At 33.3% G+C, this 22,225-nt stretch overlaps 4 protein-coding genes across 6 annotated transcripts in view; 3 read left to right on the forward strand and 1 right to left on the reverse strand.

Annotated features, from left to right (window-relative positions):
• The window catches only part of LOC145324830 (nucleoporin NUP35-like), a 327,729-nt gene that overhangs the window by 28,033 nt on the left and 277,471 nt on the right, over positions 1-22,225 (reverse strand). The gene's annotated exons all lie outside the window — the stretch shown is intronic.
• Positions 549-2,287, forward strand: LOC145324819 (protein CutA homolog). 2 transcript variants are annotated; one of them, XM_080167489.1, is made up of 6 exons: positions 549-609; positions 719-808; positions 1,104-1,202; positions 1,448-1,514; positions 1,600-1,676; positions 2,053-2,287. In XM_080167489.1, the coding sequence occupies exons 1-6, from the start codon at positions 593-595 to the stop codon at positions 2,156-2,158; spliced, it is 456 nt and encodes a 151-aa protein (XP_080023615.1). In that variant the 5' UTR covers positions 549-592; the 3' UTR covers positions 2,159-2,287. The 2 variants fall into 2 exon arrangements, with proteins under 2 accessions (XP_080023615.1, XP_080023616.1); XM_080167490.1 differs by lacking the exon at positions 549-609 and having other exon boundaries at positions 674-808.
• On the forward strand, positions 2,273-5,279 carry Eaf6 (chromatin modification-related protein EAF6/MEAF6). Its single transcript, XM_080167491.1, has 6 exons — positions 2,273-2,326; positions 2,882-2,941; positions 3,082-3,179; positions 3,396-3,457; positions 3,825-3,886; positions 4,331-5,279. Exons 1-6 carry the CDS (start codon positions 2,287-2,289, stop codon positions 4,453-4,455), a joined length of 447 nt encoding a protein of 148 aa, XP_080023617.1. The 5' UTR covers positions 2,273-2,286; the 3' UTR covers positions 4,456-5,279.
• Positions 5,259-22,225, forward strand: part of LOC145324818 (uncharacterized) — a 30,950-nt gene continuing 13,983 nt past the window's right edge. For both annotated transcript variants that reach the window (XM_080167486.1, XM_080167487.1), the window contains exons 1-11: positions 5,259-5,388; positions 6,439-6,521; positions 13,127-13,241; positions 13,845-13,962; positions 14,489-14,574; positions 15,705-15,759; positions 15,967-16,182; positions 16,508-16,899; positions 17,331-17,435; positions 18,048-18,166; positions 18,927-19,011. In XM_080167486.1, coding sequence (XP_080023612.1) covers positions 5,259-5,388; positions 6,439-6,521; positions 13,127-13,241; positions 13,845-13,962; positions 14,489-14,574; positions 15,705-15,759; positions 15,967-16,182; positions 16,508-16,899; positions 17,331-17,435; positions 18,048-18,166; positions 18,927-19,011 — 1,504 coding nt within the window. The remainder of the gene's footprint in view (positions 5,389-6,438; positions 6,522-13,126; positions 13,242-13,844; positions 13,963-14,488; positions 14,575-15,704; positions 15,760-15,966; positions 16,183-16,507; positions 16,900-17,330; positions 17,436-18,047; positions 18,167-18,926; positions 19,012-22,225) is intronic.

The following is a 22,225-nucleotide window of genomic DNA, read 5'->3' on the forward strand; positions in this document are numbered from 1 at the left end:
CTTTGGATTTAAATGCTAAACAGGGTTACAAACTTTATAGTATTTAATTTGTATTTTCTGTTTTTACGGATTACTAAACCGATTAAGCAAATAATTATTTATTTGATATTTAAACTGTTATTTTCATGCTAGTTTTATTATTTTATTTTTAAAAATAGGTTATGATTGAACAAGAGTAACATTAAATAATTCTTAAGTTGGCAACCTTTAGCGCAATTCAAATTAATGCCGCGTTCTTCATTTTATTGGCCAAAAACATGGTTGCCGTATATTTCATCATAAAATAAAAAAATACTTTTAATACATAATTATTCTATATTTTTTCATAATAATATTCTAAAGATTAAATTCAATGCCAAACAGTTACTTTTATTAAATTATTATTACTTTTATTTTCTAACATTTGTAATAGTTGCATAGAAATGCAATTTTTGCAGAAATATTACTCAGCAACCATGGTTTGTTATTATTGCAAGCTCAAAATGTAAACATTAGAATTGCGAATATAGAAAAAAAAAATTACTAATTATAAAATCCAATTAAAAAAAATATATGTATTAATCGTCATATTTTGCAGTTGGTAATATTCTTAATGTTGAAAGTTTATCTAGGAAGGTCTAAAATGAATAATGATCTTTAATATCAGTCTCTCATTATGTTAATTTTATTTATGGATTTTCTTAATTTACAGATCATTTTAGACAATTTTCTTACTAACAGGAGTTCTGTTTGTGGGAGTTGGATTAATGCTGTTCTCTTCTCGTCCTTTCCTGTCTCAATTAAACTCAATTTCAACCAAATTAGTAAGGTATATGATCACAATTTAATAACTAACTTTAATTATATTAATAACTCTAAAACCAAACAACTACCTATATAGAGAAATTGATATATTTTTGAGGCATATGTATTTATTTTTGTTTACAAGACATTTATATTTGCGTAATTATAATATTTATAAGCTTTTAGTTCTAAGGCATACCTAATACCTAAAAATTAAAAATTCCAGATATTCAATTGGGTTTTTAGGTATGTAGACGAAATAACTGTACCTTTTTTCATTATCAAAGGCATCAGTTTTCACGAAAATTAATCTTTTTTAGAATGGCCTCTACATCAAGACCCATTGAAGAGTTTTCCATGGCTTTTGTAACAGCCCCAAATCATGAAAAGGCCAAAGAAATTGCAAGTGGCCTTGTTAGGTATACCTCATACTAATTATATATAACATATTAGATATCTAAATTCTAGGATAATTAAAGTCAAATTTTCATGAAAGGGATTAAATTGAGATATGGGAGGAGGCAGGATTGATACAATATTCTAAACTTAGTGCTTATAAATTTAAGGGTTTACAAGTTTTAACCTTTTTTTAAAGATTTAATTTGACATCCGCCTTTCATTTGATAAAACTATTTAAAAATACAATGAAGTATTATTTTTTCAGTGGAAAATTAGCTGCATGTGTAAATATAATACCAGGAATCACTTCAGTTTATGAATGGGAAGGAAAGGTGAGTTAAAATATTTTTTCTCAAAATAATAATATTATTCAATGTCCTATTGAGAGTTAAAACCATTTTTGAAATTATCTTTTAGATCGAAACTGACCCTGAAGTCCTTATGATGATTAAGACAAGAACCTCTAGAATTGAAGAGCTTACAGAATTTGTCAGGTTAGGAAGGATAGTTGATATATGTCGATTCTGAATGAGCACTTGGAGTGGTGGGGGGTTGAATTTGATCCATGCATTTTTTATTTCATTTTTAAAAAGAAAAATTTTGTTGGGAGGGTGGTTGTACCCTATTTAATTTTAGTTAAAAAAAAAAGAAAAAATAATTTTTTTGGAAGTAGTATTTTTTTTTTTTTTTGGAGGGGGGGGTTGTTGTTGGTGTCACACCTCCCAAGAAAATAGTTATAAACCTTCCCGGGACCTATGAGAAGCTACCTTGTAAAGGAGAACCCGATCGGTTCAGCGGTTAGCGTTCTACTTTGTATTATAGATTGTAAGGTAAAAAATTTGCACTAAATTCATTATCTTTTCATTTCAGGAAAAACCATCCATATGACGTGTGTGAGGTTATAACAACATCTATAGAAGGTGGAAACAAGCCTTATTTGGACTGGCTCGGCAAAACTGTTCCAGAAAAGAATTGACCTTATTGCAATAAGAACTCCTAAATCTGGTGATATGTGATTGGTTATTTATAGTCTTTAAGTACTGAAATACTGAAAAAATTCGATAAATGAATTGTTATTGAGGTTGTATACTTTTACAGATAAAAATGTCTAGCAAAGCCAATGTTGGAAATTTAGACACTCGCCAGGAAAGCATAAAATAAAATAAAAATTTTCAGTCGTCTTTTAAACTAAAAATATTAGTGATGGCAATCCTTCGAATTTTTGGGCCGGATTCGGATTCTTAAAAGAATCCGTCAAAAAGTGGCGGATTCCGGATTCTTATTTTTGGCGGATTCCGGATTCGGATTCCGGATTCTGGCAATATTTAAAAGGCTTTTTTAAAAAATTTAAAAAATTAAGTGCTACATATGTCCTAAAAATTACCTAATGTTTTTGGTTTTTTCTATAATTCACTTCCGAGAATTGAACCAGATTTTAAAAGATATTATATATAATGATGATAATCTTTGCCTTCAAAAAGGGGAAGTTGAAAGAAAAAACTCAAGACGCTAATTTTAGCCTACCAATTAAGAATCCGGAATCCACTATTAAAAAACGGATTCTGGATTCGGATTCCAAAATTGGCCCAAAAATTGGGCGGATTCCAGATCCCGGATCAAATGCAAATCTTTTTTTTTGCCCAATCTTTCAAATTTCAAAGATGAATGAAAACTTGAAATTTATGCTAAACTTGACTTAAGGAACTTGCTGAATTGGTGAGAAGAAGGGCCGAGATTTCAGACACATTAGCTAATTTAGGTTAGTTTAGTTTTTTAACTTTTCAGTAAAAATCCACAACTGCAATTAAACCTTTTTTATTAGACCTTTAAATCTTCAAAATAAAACGATTTATGTGTGTTTTTTTGTATGAATTTTATATAAACTGTTCCTTTTTTTAGAAAGACAGATCTATGCGTTCGAAGGAAGTTATTTGGAGGATACACATCAGTATGGAAACATTATCAGTGGTTGGGATAGATATCTAACTGCTACAAAGGTAGTTTGAAAGATTTATCATTTTAATGTAAAGTGGTTTGTTTGTTTATTACTTTAGGTAAGGTTATATTAGATACTGGTTAACCCTAGGGGCTTGGCATAGGATAAAATACTACCACCTATCTTATTTTTACTTTAAAAAAAGGGGTTTGGCGTCCGACAGGCACTTTTTAGGGGAATCATCTTTTATACTTGATATGTATTTCTTTTAATTTAGTCTGGTGTGCCATCTGATAAGAAAATGAGAAAGTTTAAAGAGAATGAAAGATTGTTTTCAAGGTTTGTTTTTGTGTAATAATTCTTTAAAGCCTAAAATATAAGATTTCCTAATCAACGAACAATAAATATAAGGAAGGATAAGACAATCAGGGTTAAGTTATTTTTTTTAATAGATCAAATCAAATAAGGTCTTTGAAATTACCTACAGATTATTTTTGTAAAATTGGAAAATATTTTTTTGGTGTTGGGGAAGGTTTCTAAATCGGGTGAGGGGAGTGACGTACGTTGCTTCTGAAAAGCATTTAACCAGTTCTAGGCAAATACTAACATTCCTGACAATTTTATAACCAACGGTCTAGCATCTTTAATTTCTTAGCGGACAAATATAAACAAAGTCATTCTATTTATCATTACACTCTTAATTTAGATCTAGCATTACTTCAATGGCTGCAGTCACTGGTGGAATTGTTGATCAAGAAAGCACTGCTAGTAAGTATTAGTGGCTTTAAAAAAGATTATCTACTATAGCTTAAGTTGTGCAGCAAGTACATTTGTTTTGAACTGAAGTCTGTCTGTAAAGATCGCATATAAAAACAAATATTCTTCGATAACGTAAGTTATAAATTGGCTGACAAACCTTTTCGCCTTCTAATTGAAAAAACATATAGAACCTAAATTTAGAAAAGCTTTGCGTTCAATGCGAGGAGGTGGGGGAAAAAGGGCTATTGACTTGTCCCCAAAGTTTTATAATAAAATTTTGTTTAACTTTGGGGACTTTAATTGAATTTTGATTAGTTGCTTCATTAAGCTGATTGTCCATACGTTTAAACCAATAATTATAATCTACAGTACAAGTTAAATTTTGTGTATTATCATTGTGTATTTATCGACCATTGTCTTATCCCTTTAGACCTCATTTTCCTTTATTTTTAGCCAAAGAGTCTCGAAGTGACCCCGACTCGGCGATGAACTCTGAAGTCGAGGATATGCTGAGTGATAGAGAAACAAAGAAAGTTACAAAATCCACCAAAAAATCCAACAAGAAACAGAGAAGATAGATTCTGTTATGTTAAAGTACCTGATTTTAGGGATTTAATAAAAATGACATTATGTGAAGTTATCTGTTTTTTTAATGTAAAAATTAAAGACTTTAATTTTAAAAATCTGTTAATATAAATGCATTTTAAAAAGAATTGATTATGACACTTTTGAAGGAAAATTTGCCATTAACATTAACAAAAATACAGGCACGCAGGGAACATTGGGCTGTTTATTTACCCTCAAAGTTTAATAGTAATATTTTCTTATTCATTGGCTTAAAAACTTTGGAGATTTTCATTGAATTATGATTGGATGGTTTATTTAGTTTAGTATACACGAATTGTAATCTACGAAAGGGTTAATTCTGTGTATCATCATTAGGGATGTATATAAATTTATCGGCCATTGTCTTATCCCTTAAGATCCCTGGAAACATAACATTATCTTATATTTCGATAATCATCACAGCATGCCTCTTGGATTGGATGCAATATTAATTTACTGGCTTAATGAAAAGTTGTAGGCTATGACAATTTACTGAGCTAATATTCTTTTTATGGATAAAAATTTAACAATCCCTTTTCTCATTTATTTATGCTCTTCACTGTATTTCATTTCTTAGCAGCGTAGCTGCTCTTAAATTAAAGTATTATATTTATACCTAATGAATAAAATAAAATAGAATTCAATTCAATTCAATTAATGTTTTATACAGTATATTGTACTGTAATGTTTAATTCTCATGAAAATATTGTAAAACAAAAATTGTAAGTTTTTTTTATTTAAAGTAGTAAATATATGTTGTAAAATATATTTGCCTATGCTTACTATTTCAGATAAATGTATAAAAATCGTAGATAAAATGAAGACTATAAAATTGAATTTTCTTGATCGTATTCCAACTGAGATAGAGGTTGATGAAGACAATGATCTAATTTTTGCTACACAAGGTAATAAATGTTAAAGTATGGATGCATATTAATAATCCAGACAACTATCTGACCGCAGTGGTGGGGACCTCTTTCGTCTGCTAGTAAAATGCTTTTTGCTCTTTTCTAGCGACATTGCTGTGTTTATATTTATATTGCTATTGGCTGATATTCAAAGACCCAATTGAAAGCCGGCACAGGGTCTCCAAGCTGTGGGTAGAGCTACATTTAGCATGCAATGAAATGAAAACTTGACATTACCATCAATATTCTAGATGTTAATTAGTAAAAATTCATTTAACACTCGTAGCTAATTTTAGAAATAATTGCTCAGAAACAAATATGTAAGTGAGTTGCTAAATACTTTCATTCATTATAAACTTAACTAAATGGGATTAATTTGATAACTTTTTTTTCACTCATTCACAGACATTCTCATAGAAGAATTGCAGTTTAATTTTTTCAATATTTGATCTAGTGTAGGTCATGGTAAAATGTTCCCTGTAACGATTATCGCGAAAAATCTAAAAAATTTAAAGGTTTCCATTTCCAACGGCTGAACGTACATGTCATGCCTACATATCGTTTTAAGCAGCATAAAAAGGTCTATTAATAATCTAGAATAGCTAAGATGCAATGATGCATTGGGAAAGCATCCCTTAAGAAAAAACGCGTAAAATATTTTTTTTTGTGCATTTATGTGCACTGCGAGATAACCGTGCATTATTGATAATGACTATTTCAGATTATTTTGTAGGGCTTTTGTAGATAGCCGTTACTAGAAACATTTTACCGCTAGCTGAACTAGATCCAAAATATTGCATTAGCCTTCATAAAACTGTACAAATAGATCTGTAGGTTCATCAATTGTGCGATTTTACTAAAACAACAATAGTCTAAAACCATTTAGGGACCTATGGTAAACTGCAGTTCATCAGTTATTCAAATCTCAAGCTGCAGACAAAAAACCTTACAACTTTAAATTTAGTATGAACCACACTTCACTGATATAAACAATACCTATTTATAAAAGAAAAAATTGAAAAATACAACTTTGTTTATTGATTTTAGAAAATAGTCTTTACTGTGTTCATTGCAATGAAAATTTTTCTACAAAACGACAAGTTCAAGAACACTGCAGAGAATTTCATAAGGTAAATATGCTATCTAAAGGAATTGCAGGGATCTAAAGGGAAAAAACAATGACCCATAAACTGATGTGCAATGTAATTGTACATCCCCATAATGAAATGATACCAAAATTTACTACTTTTGAACTTGAGTAAAATTTGTGGTTGAAAACACTCAACTCAATGAGTCAATCAATCAAAATTCACCGAAGTCCCCAAAGTTGTGAAGCCAACGAATAAAAAAACGTTATTTTAAAACTTTGGGGACTAGTTAGAAATTCATAAGAACGTACTATAAGCAATGTTATTTTTATAAAATTTTTGAATGTTCATTATATTTTAAAAAGTCGTTTTGTATTTTGAATATAAACTAATTGACTGTTCTGATAAGTGATAAGTGCTTGTATCGGAACGCAATCCTAGCCGTTCTCGTTATCTTAATCTCAAGCCCTCCGAATGACCAACATGTGAAGTTTACAAATGTGTATTTATTACCATGAAAACAGTGAATCTAAAACAAAAATATAAAAATTAATTACATAATATTAATGGTTTATTATTTTTGTAGATCGAGGTTGCGTGATTTCAATTTAATTAAAAATATAAAATTTCTAAAAAACTTTAAATTGGCACGAAACATATTAAATAGCATCAGAAATTGATAATTTTAGATTCAAATGATCAATAAAATTAAGGAAAATATTCGTATGTCAAAAGTTAGCAGTTAAATGGTCTATTTGTTGAAAAATTAATGTTTTAAATTTCTTCGTAAAAATATACCATACTACACTTATTATTAAGAATTAAAGATAAATTCTTACCACATTATGATGTCAAACTAAGCAGAAGGCTTATTTGAGATATTCCACACATCAGAGCACATGTATATCAAAGCAATACATTATTTTTATTCACTTAGCTCCTCACGTGGGACTAATCAAAGGATAAGTGCGCGTTTCTTTTGTCTGTTTACAAGCCACGCGCCGCGCGGAGATAGTTAGGAATGCCGCGTAACACACTCATTCTCTAGGAAATTTGGTGTAAGGAAACAGGGATTAATGGGTTCGAACTTGCCAGGGAATACAAGAAAAACATACCGAAACACACCCGTCTATTCACTGGGAATCGAACACAATACCTCATCTTTGCAATATGCGTGCAGACAGTGTCCACAAAATCACATTCTCACAACACATAAACCACAAGAGTTTAAAATGTCATGGCCATCAGGCCTGAAAATAATTATGGTAACTCGCGAATACCACAATAACTCAAACCGAGTCCACTACCACATAAGGATAGGAATAAGGAATGGGAAAAGCATTCAACATTCATGAAATGCACATTTACCACTCACACATCTCATTATATCATGGCCTCATAATCTCAATAAAATTAGAATTACAGACCATGTAATTGCGAATACATGAATTAATAATCAATAGTACCTAAACTTCAATTAGGCACCTACATAATAAAACAGGTAAATGATTTTTATACTAAAAATCGCATCAATAATTAAATAATCAACTCAAACTTTTAAATCAAAAGAAAGAAAGATTAAATAATGACATTTTTTCTACTAAATCGTTTTGCTAGAAAAGAAAAGTAGAATTTCATAAAAAACTTCTCAATAATTAGCATTGTTTCCAGCGGAAAAATACTCGGGCTTACATCTAAACATTTTTAAGATAAGATAGGTAAGATCCTTAAATCTAACATGTTTTAATAAAATAGATACTTAAATCTAAATAAATATGACCATAAAATCATCAAACATCGGAAAATTAAAATTTCATAATTTTAAATCTTCGTGAATCAAAATTGCGTAAAATAAAATTGCAATTGAAATATGCAAATTAAATTACCAAAATAAACAAAAGCTCAATATAAGAAAAGAACTTTAAAATGCTGAATCTGCAATTTCTCTTTAGGTACATCAGTTCAAAGGTAAATAGTAATAATTTTAATATGCATGTTATATTAAATTATTTATGTGATTATAATAAATCATAAAGAAATATTTAAATGATGTAAAACTCTCATTTTGTTAACTTCTTATCATATCAAATTTCAATCCAACAAGGATAAAAATGTTTATATCTGTGCAGGTACCTAGGAAATTTTCCGCGAAAAAATCCTTGGTCCCGGAAAGACTTAAATCATTGAAAGAACTTGCGTAAACGTATGAAAAACTTAAGTTTGCATTTCAAATGAAAAAAATCTTGCATCGATTTGAAAGTTTAAACGAAATTGTATCAAAATTTGCGTTACTTGTAAATCTTAAGAAATGTTACCCATTTCTTTTTTAAAAATACATTGAAGCAGTATTTTAATATATGCGATAAAAATGAAGGTAGAGTTAATTTAAAATATGCATAGTTTATCTTAAATTAATTCTGTGGCATTCAGATAAAATAATAATCAATATTTTAATAATACCATACATCGTGTTCATTATTATAAATGCTTAAACATGAACGAAAAATATATATACCTAGAAAATAATTGCTAAAGTATTTTCTCAAGGTTTAAAATTGTCCGAAATCGCTAGGTACGTATATTACTACGAATCTCTGCTCTCGGAATGAAAAAAAATCTTTACGCGTGGATTAATAGGAATCCCAGCTTCCGGAGTGAACGAAAACTTTTGTACATGAATTGTTAAGAATCTCTGCCTCCGGAATGAAAGAAAATCTTTAATTTGCTTACAAATTTAAACAAATATCTTGATTTTTGCGATAATCTTTTAAAATAATAACGAGGAATATCTTAAACATTATCATAATAATATTACATGTTGTGTTCTTTACTTTAATGCATTATTTCATATGAGAATCTGAGAAATAACATTTTTTTTTTAAGTAGACGTGAACCATAAAAAATACATTTTTCGAGGTATTTTAATTCTGCAAAATCATTTGGTATTTAATATACACGAACTTTTGCTTTTCAAAATCATACTTAAAGAAACAAAATCTTTTTAAAATCTGCTTTAAAAGTCTAAACAGTTTTGTAGAATTTTTGTGCTTAGGTATGAACAATAAAATTAGTTGAATAATGAATACTTATTCTTTACAGAACCCATTTGGTTCCCTTCACAAGCCTAATATATAACTTGTGATATTTTTTCTTTAAAGATCATTTTCACATAATAGTTCATGTTGTAGATTAGATATGTGTGGTTTGAAAAATTTCAATGACTTTCTGGCGGCAACACCCGCCATATTTCCAACCGCCATTGGCAGGCCTCTTACCCTGCGTCGGGCGGCCAGCTTGGCAGCAACCAAGTCGATTCTTGATTCATAACACCACCAGGGCACGTAATAAAAGTGTGGCTGTCATAAAACTTAGAATCATCTACTAGCTTTTGTCCGGCCGGAACCGAAACTCCCGTCGGCTCTTGTCCGGCCGAGACCGAATTTCTTATCGGCTCTTGCCCAGCTGGAACCGAAACTCCCGTCGGCTCTTGTCCGGCTGGAACCGAATCATTCAGCGGCTCAACACCCGCCGTAACAAAGTTATCAACGACTACAGTATCGTTACCAATATCATCAGGAATAACTGCAGCACAACTAACATCATTATCAATATTAGCCACGGCAACACCCACCGTAGCCATGTTGTCAACGGCTGCGGCACTAGCAGAACCAAAAGGTTCATCAGCCGCGTTAAAAGCAGAACCAACAGGTTCAATAATAGCATCACAAGCAGCACCAACAGTCGGCTGCGGCTGAACATCTGAGCAGACAACATACCTACTCTTTGCTAAACCATTAGCACTAACAGCAAAATATCCAGATCCAAACAGGCTGGAGTAAAGCATGGTTTCTCCTACTGAACGTTCAGAGTAGGGAAACATCGATGGGTGCAGGTGCCCTACGAGCAAATCAACCTGCCCATCAACCAAAGTAAAATCTTCAAGTTTCATATCAAACAAAACAGCTGCCTCCACAGGATTTATGGAGCAGATCGCCTCTTTTGGACCAATGAGAGGCACTACCACAGGTTCTAATATGTGATAATTCTTGTGTCGATCAATTAAACATAGCTTGACCGTCGGGAGACGTTTAACTTCACCGTCAGCTAGAGAAATTCTTGCTGAACGTCCAGTAAAAGGTAACTGAAGTTTATTAACAAGTGACTGGGTTACCATTGTGGTAGTTAAACCAGTGTCCCACATAGCGTTCACTGGGACCTTCTGGCGATTAATGTCAACAACGTCTAATTGTTGTAACATTAACATTAGGTTCGCCTCAGGGGAAGTGTGTACTTCATAGACGGCGGCAGCCATATCAACACTCTCATGCAAAAGGTTGTTATGGGCCTGACCACAATTGTCCACTTTGCAGCCGCCTATTACATCTGCCTTCGGGCAATCCACAGATTTATGCCCTTTTTGCAAACAAATCCAACAGCATCCAGCACTCTCCACAATACTCTTCCTGTCTGACACTGACAGGTCATGAAATTTTGGGCACTTGTAAAGTAAGTGCATCTCACTACAGCCATTAACAAAACATGACTGCTTCATCTTAGATTTACCAGGTTTACCTACGGCGGTAGCGGCTGTCGCAGGGTTACCTTTCTTCTTAGAGGGGGTGTCCATATCAGTCGAACACCTCATTAAAATGGCGCCACGCTGTTCTTCAATAATCTTTAACAGCTTTGGGACGTTTGGGACATCCATCGAGCCCAATGATAAATTGAGCTTATCTTGAAAATCACGTGGCAACTTCTTGGATAACATCTCAAGAAGTATCACAGTCAACCACTGGCTAGTGGTAACTTCATCATCTTCATCATCTTTAGTCAGCTGCTCCAGCTGGCTAACGGCTCCGCCAAACTCTGCTAACACAGTCACAATCTGGTTGGAGTCCGACGGTTTAGACTTCTTCTCCCATTGGTTGAAAAGGCAGAGCATCTGACGTGTTTTGGACTTAAAACGTGCGTCAAGGTAGGCCCACTGAGATTCATGCGATTGAATCTGAATTAACTGGAGTCTCAGCTCTTTATTTTTACAGACCTTTTCACTGCTTAACAATAACTGTAAATACGACGGGTCTTGTCCTACAGTAAGCTTTTTAAAAGTGTCTTTAAAACTTACATAGGAAGCTTCCAGGCCGTCGAAAGATGGAAGAAGACGTTCGTCGACACGATTCATATATCCTGGCGTGAACATAGAACCGGCGACGAACTGTGGTGTGCCAAACGGTGACACAAATGGCGATGCGGTCGAGGCACCCGCCGTCGTCGTGGGTGGCTTCACAGGTTCAAGCTTAACCTCAGCCAGACGTTTCATCAAAGCAGACAAAGTGTTTATAATTGCATCAGGCAAGGGAAAGTATGGCCCTTTAATAACTTTCACAATCTTCAAACATCGATCATAAAGTTCAGCCTGATGGTTAGGCAAATTATCACCAACAACATCAACAACACTTTGAATGTCACTAAGCTCTTCTATAGCATCAAGAGCGTCTTTCAAGGCACTATAGTCTTTTTGTACAGTAACTATATCAGAATAAATGTCACTAAACTCATCAAGCTCTTGGATTCTCAAACCAAGCTTGCTAAAACCGACCATGATGCTGTCAAATGTCTCGAACTTGTCATGGACAAGGATTGATTCCTTAGTGAGATGTCTAACATTAAGTTCTGAAGTATCACTGACCAACTTCATCACTCTATTTAGCTCACTGGTTAGGGCATCAACGGCTGGACGCAGCCGCTTACTCAATTGTTCACCTTTATTCTTTTTAGGACCCATAATTGTCACTAAAGTTAACTGTACTGATTATGACTATAATAATAATGTGTGGTAAGGTATCACAACCAACACATTCACAAAACTTCACAGAATGTTCTTAGCTGCATCTGTTCTGTCTTGTTTTCATTGTATCGGAACGCAATCCTAGCCGTTCTCGATATCTTAATCTCAAGCCCTCCGAATGACCAACATGTGAAGTTTACAAATGTGTATTTATTACCATGAAAACAGTGAATCTAAAACAAAAATATAAAAATTAATTACATAATATTAATGGTTTATTATTTTTGTAGATCGAGGTTGCGTGATTTCAATTTAATTAAAAATATAAAATTTCTAAAAAACTTTAAATTGGCACGAAACATATTAAATAGCATCAGAAATTGATAATTTTAGATTCAAATGATCAATAAAATTAAGGAAAATATTCGTATGTCAAAAGTTAGCAGTTAAATGGTCTATTTGTTGAAAAATTAATGTTTTAAATTTCTTCGTAAAAATATACCATACTACACTTATTATTAAGAATTAAAGATAAATTCTTACCACATTATGATGTCAAACTAAGCAGAAGGCTTATTTGAGATATTCCACACATCAGAGCACATGTATATCAAAGCAATACATTATTTTTATTCACTTAGCTCCTCACGTGGGACTAATCAAAGGATAAGTGCGCGTTTCTTTTGTCTGTTTACAAGCCACGCGCCGCGCGGAGATAGTTAGGAATGCCGCGTAACACACTCATTCTCTAGGAAATTTGGTGTAAGGAAACAGGGATTAATGGGTTCGAACTTGCCAGGGAATACAAGAAAAACATACCGAAACAGTGCTTAAAATTCAAAATATTCATTATTTTAAGAACACAGCTTACAAGAAGGATAGACGAAAGTTTACCCGATATTTGTGTAACATATGCTCAAAACATTTCGCGGATTCTTGGACTTTGAAACATCACAAAAAAACTGTTCATCTCGGTAAGTTTTTATAATAAGTAGCAGTTAATATAAACAGTTAACTAGCTTATTTTACTTGAGTAGCCACTCTTTTTATCAAAATGATGTCCTTACTGGCAAAGTTGCCGAAAACTAATTTACCTCTTAATTTGTCAAAAATTTTCTGTATAATACTTTACTGTTATCTGTTTATTGATTTGATTGTAAGAAGTGGAATAACTCTATAATTAGGGTATGTTTATACAATCGTACGTTTGTAACCTCGTTAGAGTGCTTTTACTTTCAAGATTACTCCACCTTTTCAGTATTTGAATTAACAGTTTATTAATTACTAGCTGCTAAACCCCTAGCATCTAGGGGCTGTTTATTAGAAGGTGCACATTTAGGCTAGAAAATAGCTTAAAACTATCCCAATATATGACAGAATATGAAATAGCCTAAAACCATTACAAAGCCTATGTGAAGCTTAATTAAAATTGAGAACCAAAAAGGTTCAGTGGTTATTGAGATATTAAGCTTCAGATAATAAACCCTTACTACTTTAAATTATAGGATATACTTCCAATGCTGCGCTACTTATGTAGATAGTTGACCTTGTTTTATATTGTCATAAACTTTGTTTAGCTGTGAGAGATCACGCATGTCAGATATGCGCCAAATGTTTTCTTTCAACCAAAGACTTGAAGAGACACGTTGATGGTGTACATCTAAAGAAACGTATTCTTTACCCAAGTACTTTAAGGTATACTTTATTATTGGACGGTTTCCCTTAAAGTGACTAGTCGAACATAGAACCCCCCCCCCCCCACCCTCCTTATGTAGATATACATTAAAAATAAGGAGTGTGGGGGATTTTTTGTGTTACTTTTTTAGGTTAGATTAGAATATATTGAGTACAGAGTATCACAGCAGGTATAAGCCCCGCAGGGATAGTTTATGGCACTCCGCAGGGATTAGGAATAAAGAAAAAAATACTCCCACCCTTGTTTTCAATTTATTTCATAAATAAGAAAAAAGAAGGGTTTCTGTGCTCACTAGCTTTAAGAGAGAAAGCATCTATTATAATTACAGCGAGAGAGCACTTATTTATGTTTGTATCTTTCTAAAGATTGCAAAAGCATGAAACTTTAAGTTAAAAATAAATGAAAGTAACTAGTGTTTTTTGTGTTTATCATCATTGGGGAATTTACATCTATTTATCGGTGCTTATCCCCTTTGATCCCTGCAAGTATCTGAATTGATGTACTGTACATACTAATCCAATTTAGAAAATGTCAAGAGGCCCAAGACAATTCTGAGAAGGGGGAGAGGAGAGGAAGGAAGAAAAAACTGAAGAATTTGGAGAAGGAATTAGGTGAAATATCTTTGAAAGCGAAGCTTTTCTACATTTAGGTCTAATCCCTACGTCTGTCCGTAATAAACAGCCTTTATAGTTAGGTATCCTATTGATTTTAAACTTTGCATGCTGATTTCTGAATCAATTATCATCAATTTAGAAAGCTTAGAAACTCTGCAACCATTACCAATATATAAGTGCGTTAATTAAAAGCTTGTTGACACCTACTTTTAGAATGAGAAATAATACTTTTATCTATTTTTGGATTGCCAATTATGCACAATCCTATTATATATTCTATCTATAGCGAAGGATCTCGCTAACCACTGAACCGATATGGTTCTCCTTTACCGTGAAGCTTCTTAAAGGTCCTGAGCTGGTTTTAGGCTATGTTTGCCCTTCCATATCCCTTTGAATATAAAGCCCCTAGATGCTGTCTGTCTGTTTGTCTGTTTGTTTGTAGCGAAGGATCTCGCTAACCGCTGAACCGATCAGGTTCTCCTTTACAGGGTAGCTTCTCATAGGTCCCGGGAAGGTTTATAACTTTTTTATTGGGGGGTGGGACAACCCCAACCACCCCAAAAAATGAAAATACCTCCTCCCAAATTTTTTTCTTTTCTTTTTAAAACTAAAATTAAAATAGTGGGATCGACAAACACCCTCCCAAAAAAAACAAATCCCCCCCACCCAATTTTTTTTTTTAATTTTTCTTTTAAATCTAAAATACGAAAAATTAGTTTGATCAAACCTCTTGGGGCAAAGCCGCTAGTATTGAAGCATCTTTATAATAAAGTCAAAAAAATATATTTTGCTGCGTTTTTATGTATGTCATCCTTGTTTTTTATGAAAATATTTATATAATAGTAAATATTTCGTGAACCTAATTCTTTTTCTTAGGAGCAACTACGTACCTATATTTTTTATTCTTAAACAAGTAACATTTTGTCAGTAAGTAGCACAACAATAACAAGTTTATAATAGTTAGGAATAAAAAGAACATTATTTAAATGATATAAAAGTATAGGAAATTAAATATTATGTTCATAATAATTTATGATTTCTATATTTTATCATAGGTATTAAAGTTAGACTTTTAGAAATATTTAGTTTAAATATCAGTTTTTATTAATTGAATACAATTTAATTAGGCGAGACTTTTGCTTCCACAGGAGATACTGGCATTGTCAATGAAGACTCAACAAAGTAAGATTTTATTAACTTAAGAAAATTTTTTCTTCTTCTATTTTTGGCAATATCTCAAATAGTCAAAAACCTTCTCAGGACCTATAAGAAGCTACATTGTAAAGGAGAACCGGTTCATCGGTTTGCTAGATGCTTTGGTACAGACATACAGACACAGATCCTGTTATAGTTACCTATGTAATGATTTTACATTAAACATGTTTCTAGGATTAATGGAAGCTTAGTTGAAATAATAAATGTTCCTTCAACAACAAGTCTGTCATCTTTACCTGGAACTTCCAGAAACTTCCAAAATATTTTCTCTGGAACATTCCAGAATCTTGGAAGTTCCAACAATGCTGTTCAAAATCCACTTACAACCGCTGCAAGACAACCTTTGCCTTTGGAGGATTTTCGAAAAGTGATGAATCCTTCATTATCAAGGTAATTTATATAGCACCCTCTTCCCCTCCCCAGTAACATCTAATTATAGTTTTCAAACGTATTACTGTGGGTCATTTTTTTCTAGGGCAATTTTTCTTTGGAGGTTGGTGGTACACTTCCCCAAAAACTCTCTGGACTAATATAAAGCTACACTGTAAAGCTGTATATGGTCATATCGGTTCAGCGGTTATTAAGATCCGTCGGTACAGACAGACACACACATACACAACAACAACAACACACATACACATACAGACAGAGTTCCTGTAACTTTTATTGCTTGTTAAAAGGATTAATTGAATATATGCAATAAATTCGATTATAGGAAAAGTTTGAATGAGCAGAAACGATGGAATCTAGAAGAAATTGTTCACAACATCAAAGTATCTGAATCCGGCTCTAGCAGCAGTCATATCAATTTATCCGCAATTCAACCTCAAGATGTCTCTGCTAGCAGACATTTTGCATCAGCTGTTCAATCAGCTGATACGCCCACCAAAACAGCTGTTCAACGACGTAAAAACAGAAAAACAGTGCGCACAGCTGAATCATTAGATCTACTTACATCTCTACTCTCTAAAGATGGGGATTCGCGTGGCTTTCATAGCAAAGATGTACTTTCTGTACTGTCAAACTCAAGAGAGGATGATCATCACAGTACATCTTCCAAAGATGTACTGAATGCAATCTCCAGAGATGAAGATACTCGTGGCCTTCCAGGAAACATGAATATTCTTAATTTTCATTTAGTACACTTTACAAAACTTAATTTTGATTTTGGTTACAAAAAAAAGTAGGAGGGAATGAGTAAATATTTCTCTTTATGCAAGTATTTTAAATTCACTTTTAAAATTAAGATTCTAAGGGGCTCTGTATGACAAACATTCAGACAGACCATACTTATACATTAACAGGGGTGCATTATATTTTGCATGGGATCCCCTGCTGAAGGGGGGGGGGGGGGGGAAATATGTGAAAGGGGGAAAAATAAATTTCTAAAAACATTTTTCCCCTCTCTTTGGGGAGAAAACTAGGGGGGGGGGATGGAATAATTTTGCTGCTGGTCAAAAAAATAAATCTTGTGCAGAATAAACACCCCTCTATATTAACTACCTAGGCTTCTAGAAATTGGAATATTTTGTAATCTGCAGATCAACTGCCAATGTTCCAACTAGATCAACTTGACAACCTGCCAATTATTTTACCTGAATTTAATCAGAGCCATTCCATCTCTCAACAACCCTCAAACACAGGTATTATAATTTGGATAAGTTTTAAAGTATACCTAATTTAATTTAAACTAGCGGCTACGCCCCTAGACGCCTTTAGGGGCACTCAAAGAAATCTTTTTTGGGGGGAGGGGGTTGGTGCCCCCCCCCCTCAATTTTAATTTTAGCTAAAAAAATTATATTTTTTTTGGGGGGGGGGGGTATTTTTTTATTTTTTAGGGGGGGTTGGCGTTTGGGGTGTACCACCCCCAAGAAAATAGTTATAAACCTTCCCGGGAACTATGAGAAGCTAACCTGTTAAGGAGAACCCGATCGGTTCAGCGGTTAGCGAGATCCTTCAGTACAAACAGACACACAAACAAACAGACATCCTGTTACTTTATTATAAGGATTGATGTACATCCCAAATGATGATACACAAAATTACCCATAATATAGATTACAATTGGCGGTTGAAACGTTTGGACATTGAACTTAATAAACCAACCAAATAAAATTTAATACAAGTCTTCAAAGTTGTTGAGCAAACGAATAAGAAAACTTTACTAAAAGCTTTGAGGACTAGCGTAATAAATATTCCAATGTCCCCTCCCACTCTGTGGTCTACCTTATCTTATTCCTCACTTGTATGTTTAGTGGAAGGTGACAAGGGGATAATGAACGATCATAATACCTCCTCTAATGTTATGCAAACTGAGGGAACTAATGAAATGGATGGAATTCAGATTATCAAGCTTGGTGACTCCTCCCCACAGGTGAATATCTATAAAATAGCTTAAAACCACACTATTAAAACCTGATATCAAGATACTAACTATTAGAGACCGTTTGATTCTTACTTAAAAATGTATTAGAAATAGTCTTAAACCACAAAGTGACTAATATGAGGCTTTCCCACAAGTATTGGACAATTTTGTCCAGGTCCACACACACCTTCACTTAAATAAATGAACAAATAGAATTTTCATATACTGCAAAGTAAAACGATGTCTTATGGAGCTTAAGATCTCATAAAACTTTAATATTAGGGCTCTGATTTTCAAAGAATATCCCTAGTGGTACATCTTAGTTTTAGGCTTTATTGAATGGTTGGTGATGAGGGGAGGCGGTTGAAAATAGGAAAAAGGATATGACTCAGCAGGATGCGAGGTGCATTCATCTTTTTCGAGCTTAAACTGTTTTTTTTGAAACATCCTTTGATACATTAAATGTATATATTTATGGTTTTATTAAATAATTCAAGTCAGAATGTATTTGCTAGTGGTAGAGGAGTTAAAGGAAGACTGTAAAAATACACTTGTTTTAATTGCTGAAATATTGCCACAAGTAGACCTAATACACCAACTTTTATGCCTTCAGATTCAATAAGAAAAAAGTTAGGTATAGAAAAAAGATTTTGTTATTAAAGCTGATGGCTTTAATTTTGCGGTACTGAGTCTAATTGTGGCAGTCTTTCAGCAGTTAAAGCGTTGTATTTCTTGCAGGCTTCCTTTAATACTTTTAATATAATTTCAGAGGACAGCCTTGTCGGACATAGATCCAAACGGCACCATGTGTTATTTTACTCCACTCAATTCAAGCCACGTGTCTTTGTTAACAGGTGATAATAACAGCGGCAGTTGCATTTTCTTTTAGAATTTTCTGGGTTTTTTTTGTAGCGAAGCTACTATTAATTTTGTTCATCCGTCAGTCTGTAACACTATGGCAGATATGAGATCTTCTCGGCCACTATACGAGATAGACTGAAATTTATAGAAGAATCAGTAAAGTAGTTATACTAAAAATGATATTGATATGGACAACTTTTTAAAAGAAAGGGGGAGGTAGGTTGTGCTAAAATTCCGTAAAGGTGTGAGTTTTAAGGCTTAAAAACAGTAATAAACGATAATATTTACTAAATATGTGTAATGTGTATTCCTTATTGAAAAGATGTATAGACAAATTTTTTTTTAAGTTTCATCAATTTTTTCGTTCTACTGCCTACTGTTTTTAAGTCTTAAAACTCACACTTTTACGGAATTTTAGCACAACCTACCTCCTCCCCCTTTTTTTTAAAGTGTATTGCAAATACTTATAGAATTAGACACACACAAACTATGGGATAGAAGAAATAAACATTTAGTTACTATTTGATTTTTACTCATGTCATTAAATTGAAAATATTACAATAATGTATCTGACCCTGAACTGTAAACATTAAAAGTTTAGAAAATTGTAAATATTTTGTAAATAGTTAGATAATGTCATTTTGGAAAAAATACTTCTTTTCTTGACTTAAAACAAATAGATTTTTTAAAAAGAGGAACTAAGTATTTTGGGATGATAAATACTTAATTTTTTATTCCCAAACAAGAAAGAGAAATTAGCCCCCGGCCCCCACCCCCTCCCCACCCTGCAGTCAAATAGCATTAAACCTGTCCGGTTCATAATTCGATGGTTTGACTCTTATTTCTCAATCTCTCCCAGGGATTTTAAGGGATAAGACAATAGACCATACATTTTTTGTGCACCTCCCAAATATGTTTAACAAAATCACTTCTGCTTTGGATTGAAATTATTGGTGGAAAAGTTTTGACACTTCTAGTTAAGATCTAATAAAAGTCCCCAAAGTTTTTAAGCATAATGATTGAGATTGCGTGTTTGTACAACTTTGGGGACTAGTATAATTTACTGTTTAATGTCCCCTACCTCCCTGGTTTTCCTGAACTACTATTTGATTGTCAGAATACATGTTCCAATCATTGAGCACCATTAAACGTGTTGAAAGAGGGTCATAAAGTATGTAATAAATTGGATTATTACCAATACATTCAATTTATACACACTTTACTCTGGCAGATACCCAGTATTCTGAGAATGTACACAATTTTTAAAAGTACAATGACTTGGTAGGTAATACATACTAAAATACTGCCTCTAAATATCTTTTTTTAAAATAGATTTTTGTATATAAACATTAAAAAAGTAAAACTCCTAAAATATCATTGTGTACTGAATATGTACTGTACACAGTTTGACCCTGAATTTGTCTGTCATCCATTATACTCAACTAAGAGAAGCGGTAAAGTAAATAGGTATCTGTTTATAACATAATATATTTAACTTTAAAAAAAATCTTTGGTCTAGTCTTTGACTTTTTTTGCTTCACTGTACAAAAATTTCAAAATTATCCATTAATAATTTTATCTACAGAAGAGGCAATTTTGTTAATCATAATTTGGGGTTTACAAACCCTTGATGTTGTTATCCTATTTTATATACTAGCAGCTTCGCCCCTAGCCTCTAGGGGCTTTGCCCCAAGTGGTTTAATCAAACCAATTTTTCGTATTTTAGATTTAAAAGAAAAATTAAAAAAAAAAAAATTGTTTTTTTGGGGGGGGGGGTTGAATTTTTAAATTTTTTTTTTTTTGGGGGGGGGGGGTAGTCGACCCCACTACTTTAATTTTAGTTTTAAAGAATTAGCTTTTTTTGGGGGGGGTATTTTTTTTTTGGGGGGGGTTGGGGTTGTCCCATCCCATAGTTATAAACCTTTCCGGGACCTATGAGAAGCTACCCTGTAAAGGAGAACCCGATCGGTTCAGCGGTTAGCGAGATCCTTCGCTACAAACAGACGGACAGACAGACAAACAAACAAACAAACAAACAAACAAACAAACAGACATCGTTCTACTTTGCATTATAGATACTTAATTCTGAGTAAATGAGCTTTATTACTTTTTCCAAAATTCATGAAAACAATAAACCCGTTGAAGGTTGAAATTACTTGTTTTATATTGCTCTTAGATGTTAAACTTTGATTCATGTCAGATACCATTACCTGGATATTTTTGACAGGGAAAGTGCAAAATTTACAAGGATTTAGGAAAGATCCTATGTCTTTGGGTCTATCTCGACCCTGCCCCCATATTCTCATAACCGGTTCTAATCCTGCGGATTTTAAGCGGTTTTAAAGCCATACGGGAATCACAAAGAGTGTAATTTTTTGCATATTTTCCGTAGAGTTAGGCGTTGGGGGGGTTTAATCAAATGCACTTATTAAGTCAAACTGTTCATAACTGACCAGTTGTATATGAATGAAACTAGCGGCTTCGCCCCTAGCCTCTAGGGGCTTTGCCCCAAGAGGTGATCAAAAAAAATTAAGGTGAAATTCGTAAAAGGACCAAGAAAATCTTCTGCAAAAAAAAGAAAAAAAAGGACCAAGGAAATCTTCTGCAATAAAAAAAAAAAATAAAAAAAATGGGGGGGGGATTTTTTTGTTTTTGGGGGGGTTGGGGGTGTCCCACCCCCCAAGAAAATATCTTAAAACCACCACAGGATCAGTAGGTATATTCCCTGAAGAGTAGAGTCCATTCGGTTCAGCGGTTACCGAGATCTTAAGCTTCAGACGGACAGACAGACGGACAGACAGACATCGTTCTACTTTGTATTATAGATAGTCATAATTAAGAACTGCTTGACCTAGTAAGAGTATTTGAATAGACCCCAACACCCAACCTTGGGGAAATAAACTATAAAAGACCCCCTTGTTGTAATTATATCTAACGAATATTGATAGCTTTCTCTATCAATGTTTGCAATTTTTAAAACAATTTCTGGATCTACTGCAGTTCACGGTAAAATATTGCTGGTAACGAATATTGCCAAAAATCTATGAATCTTAAAGGCTGCTAGCTGCCAAACGGCTGAACGTAAAGATCATACTCGCACACCATTTCAAACGGTATAAGAAGGCCTACAAATAATCTGGAATAGAAAAGATCCAATGATGCATAGGGAAAGCTTCACTGAAGAAAGAACGCGTAAATAGGCCTTTT

The sequence above is a fragment of the Acartia tonsa genome, chromosome 7, assembly GCF_053477335.1.
Source record: "Acartia tonsa isolate MP-2025a chromosome 7, ASM5347733v1, whole genome shotgun sequence".
NCBI lineage: Eukaryota > Metazoa > Arthropoda > Copepoda > Calanoida > Acartiidae > Acartia > Acartia tonsa.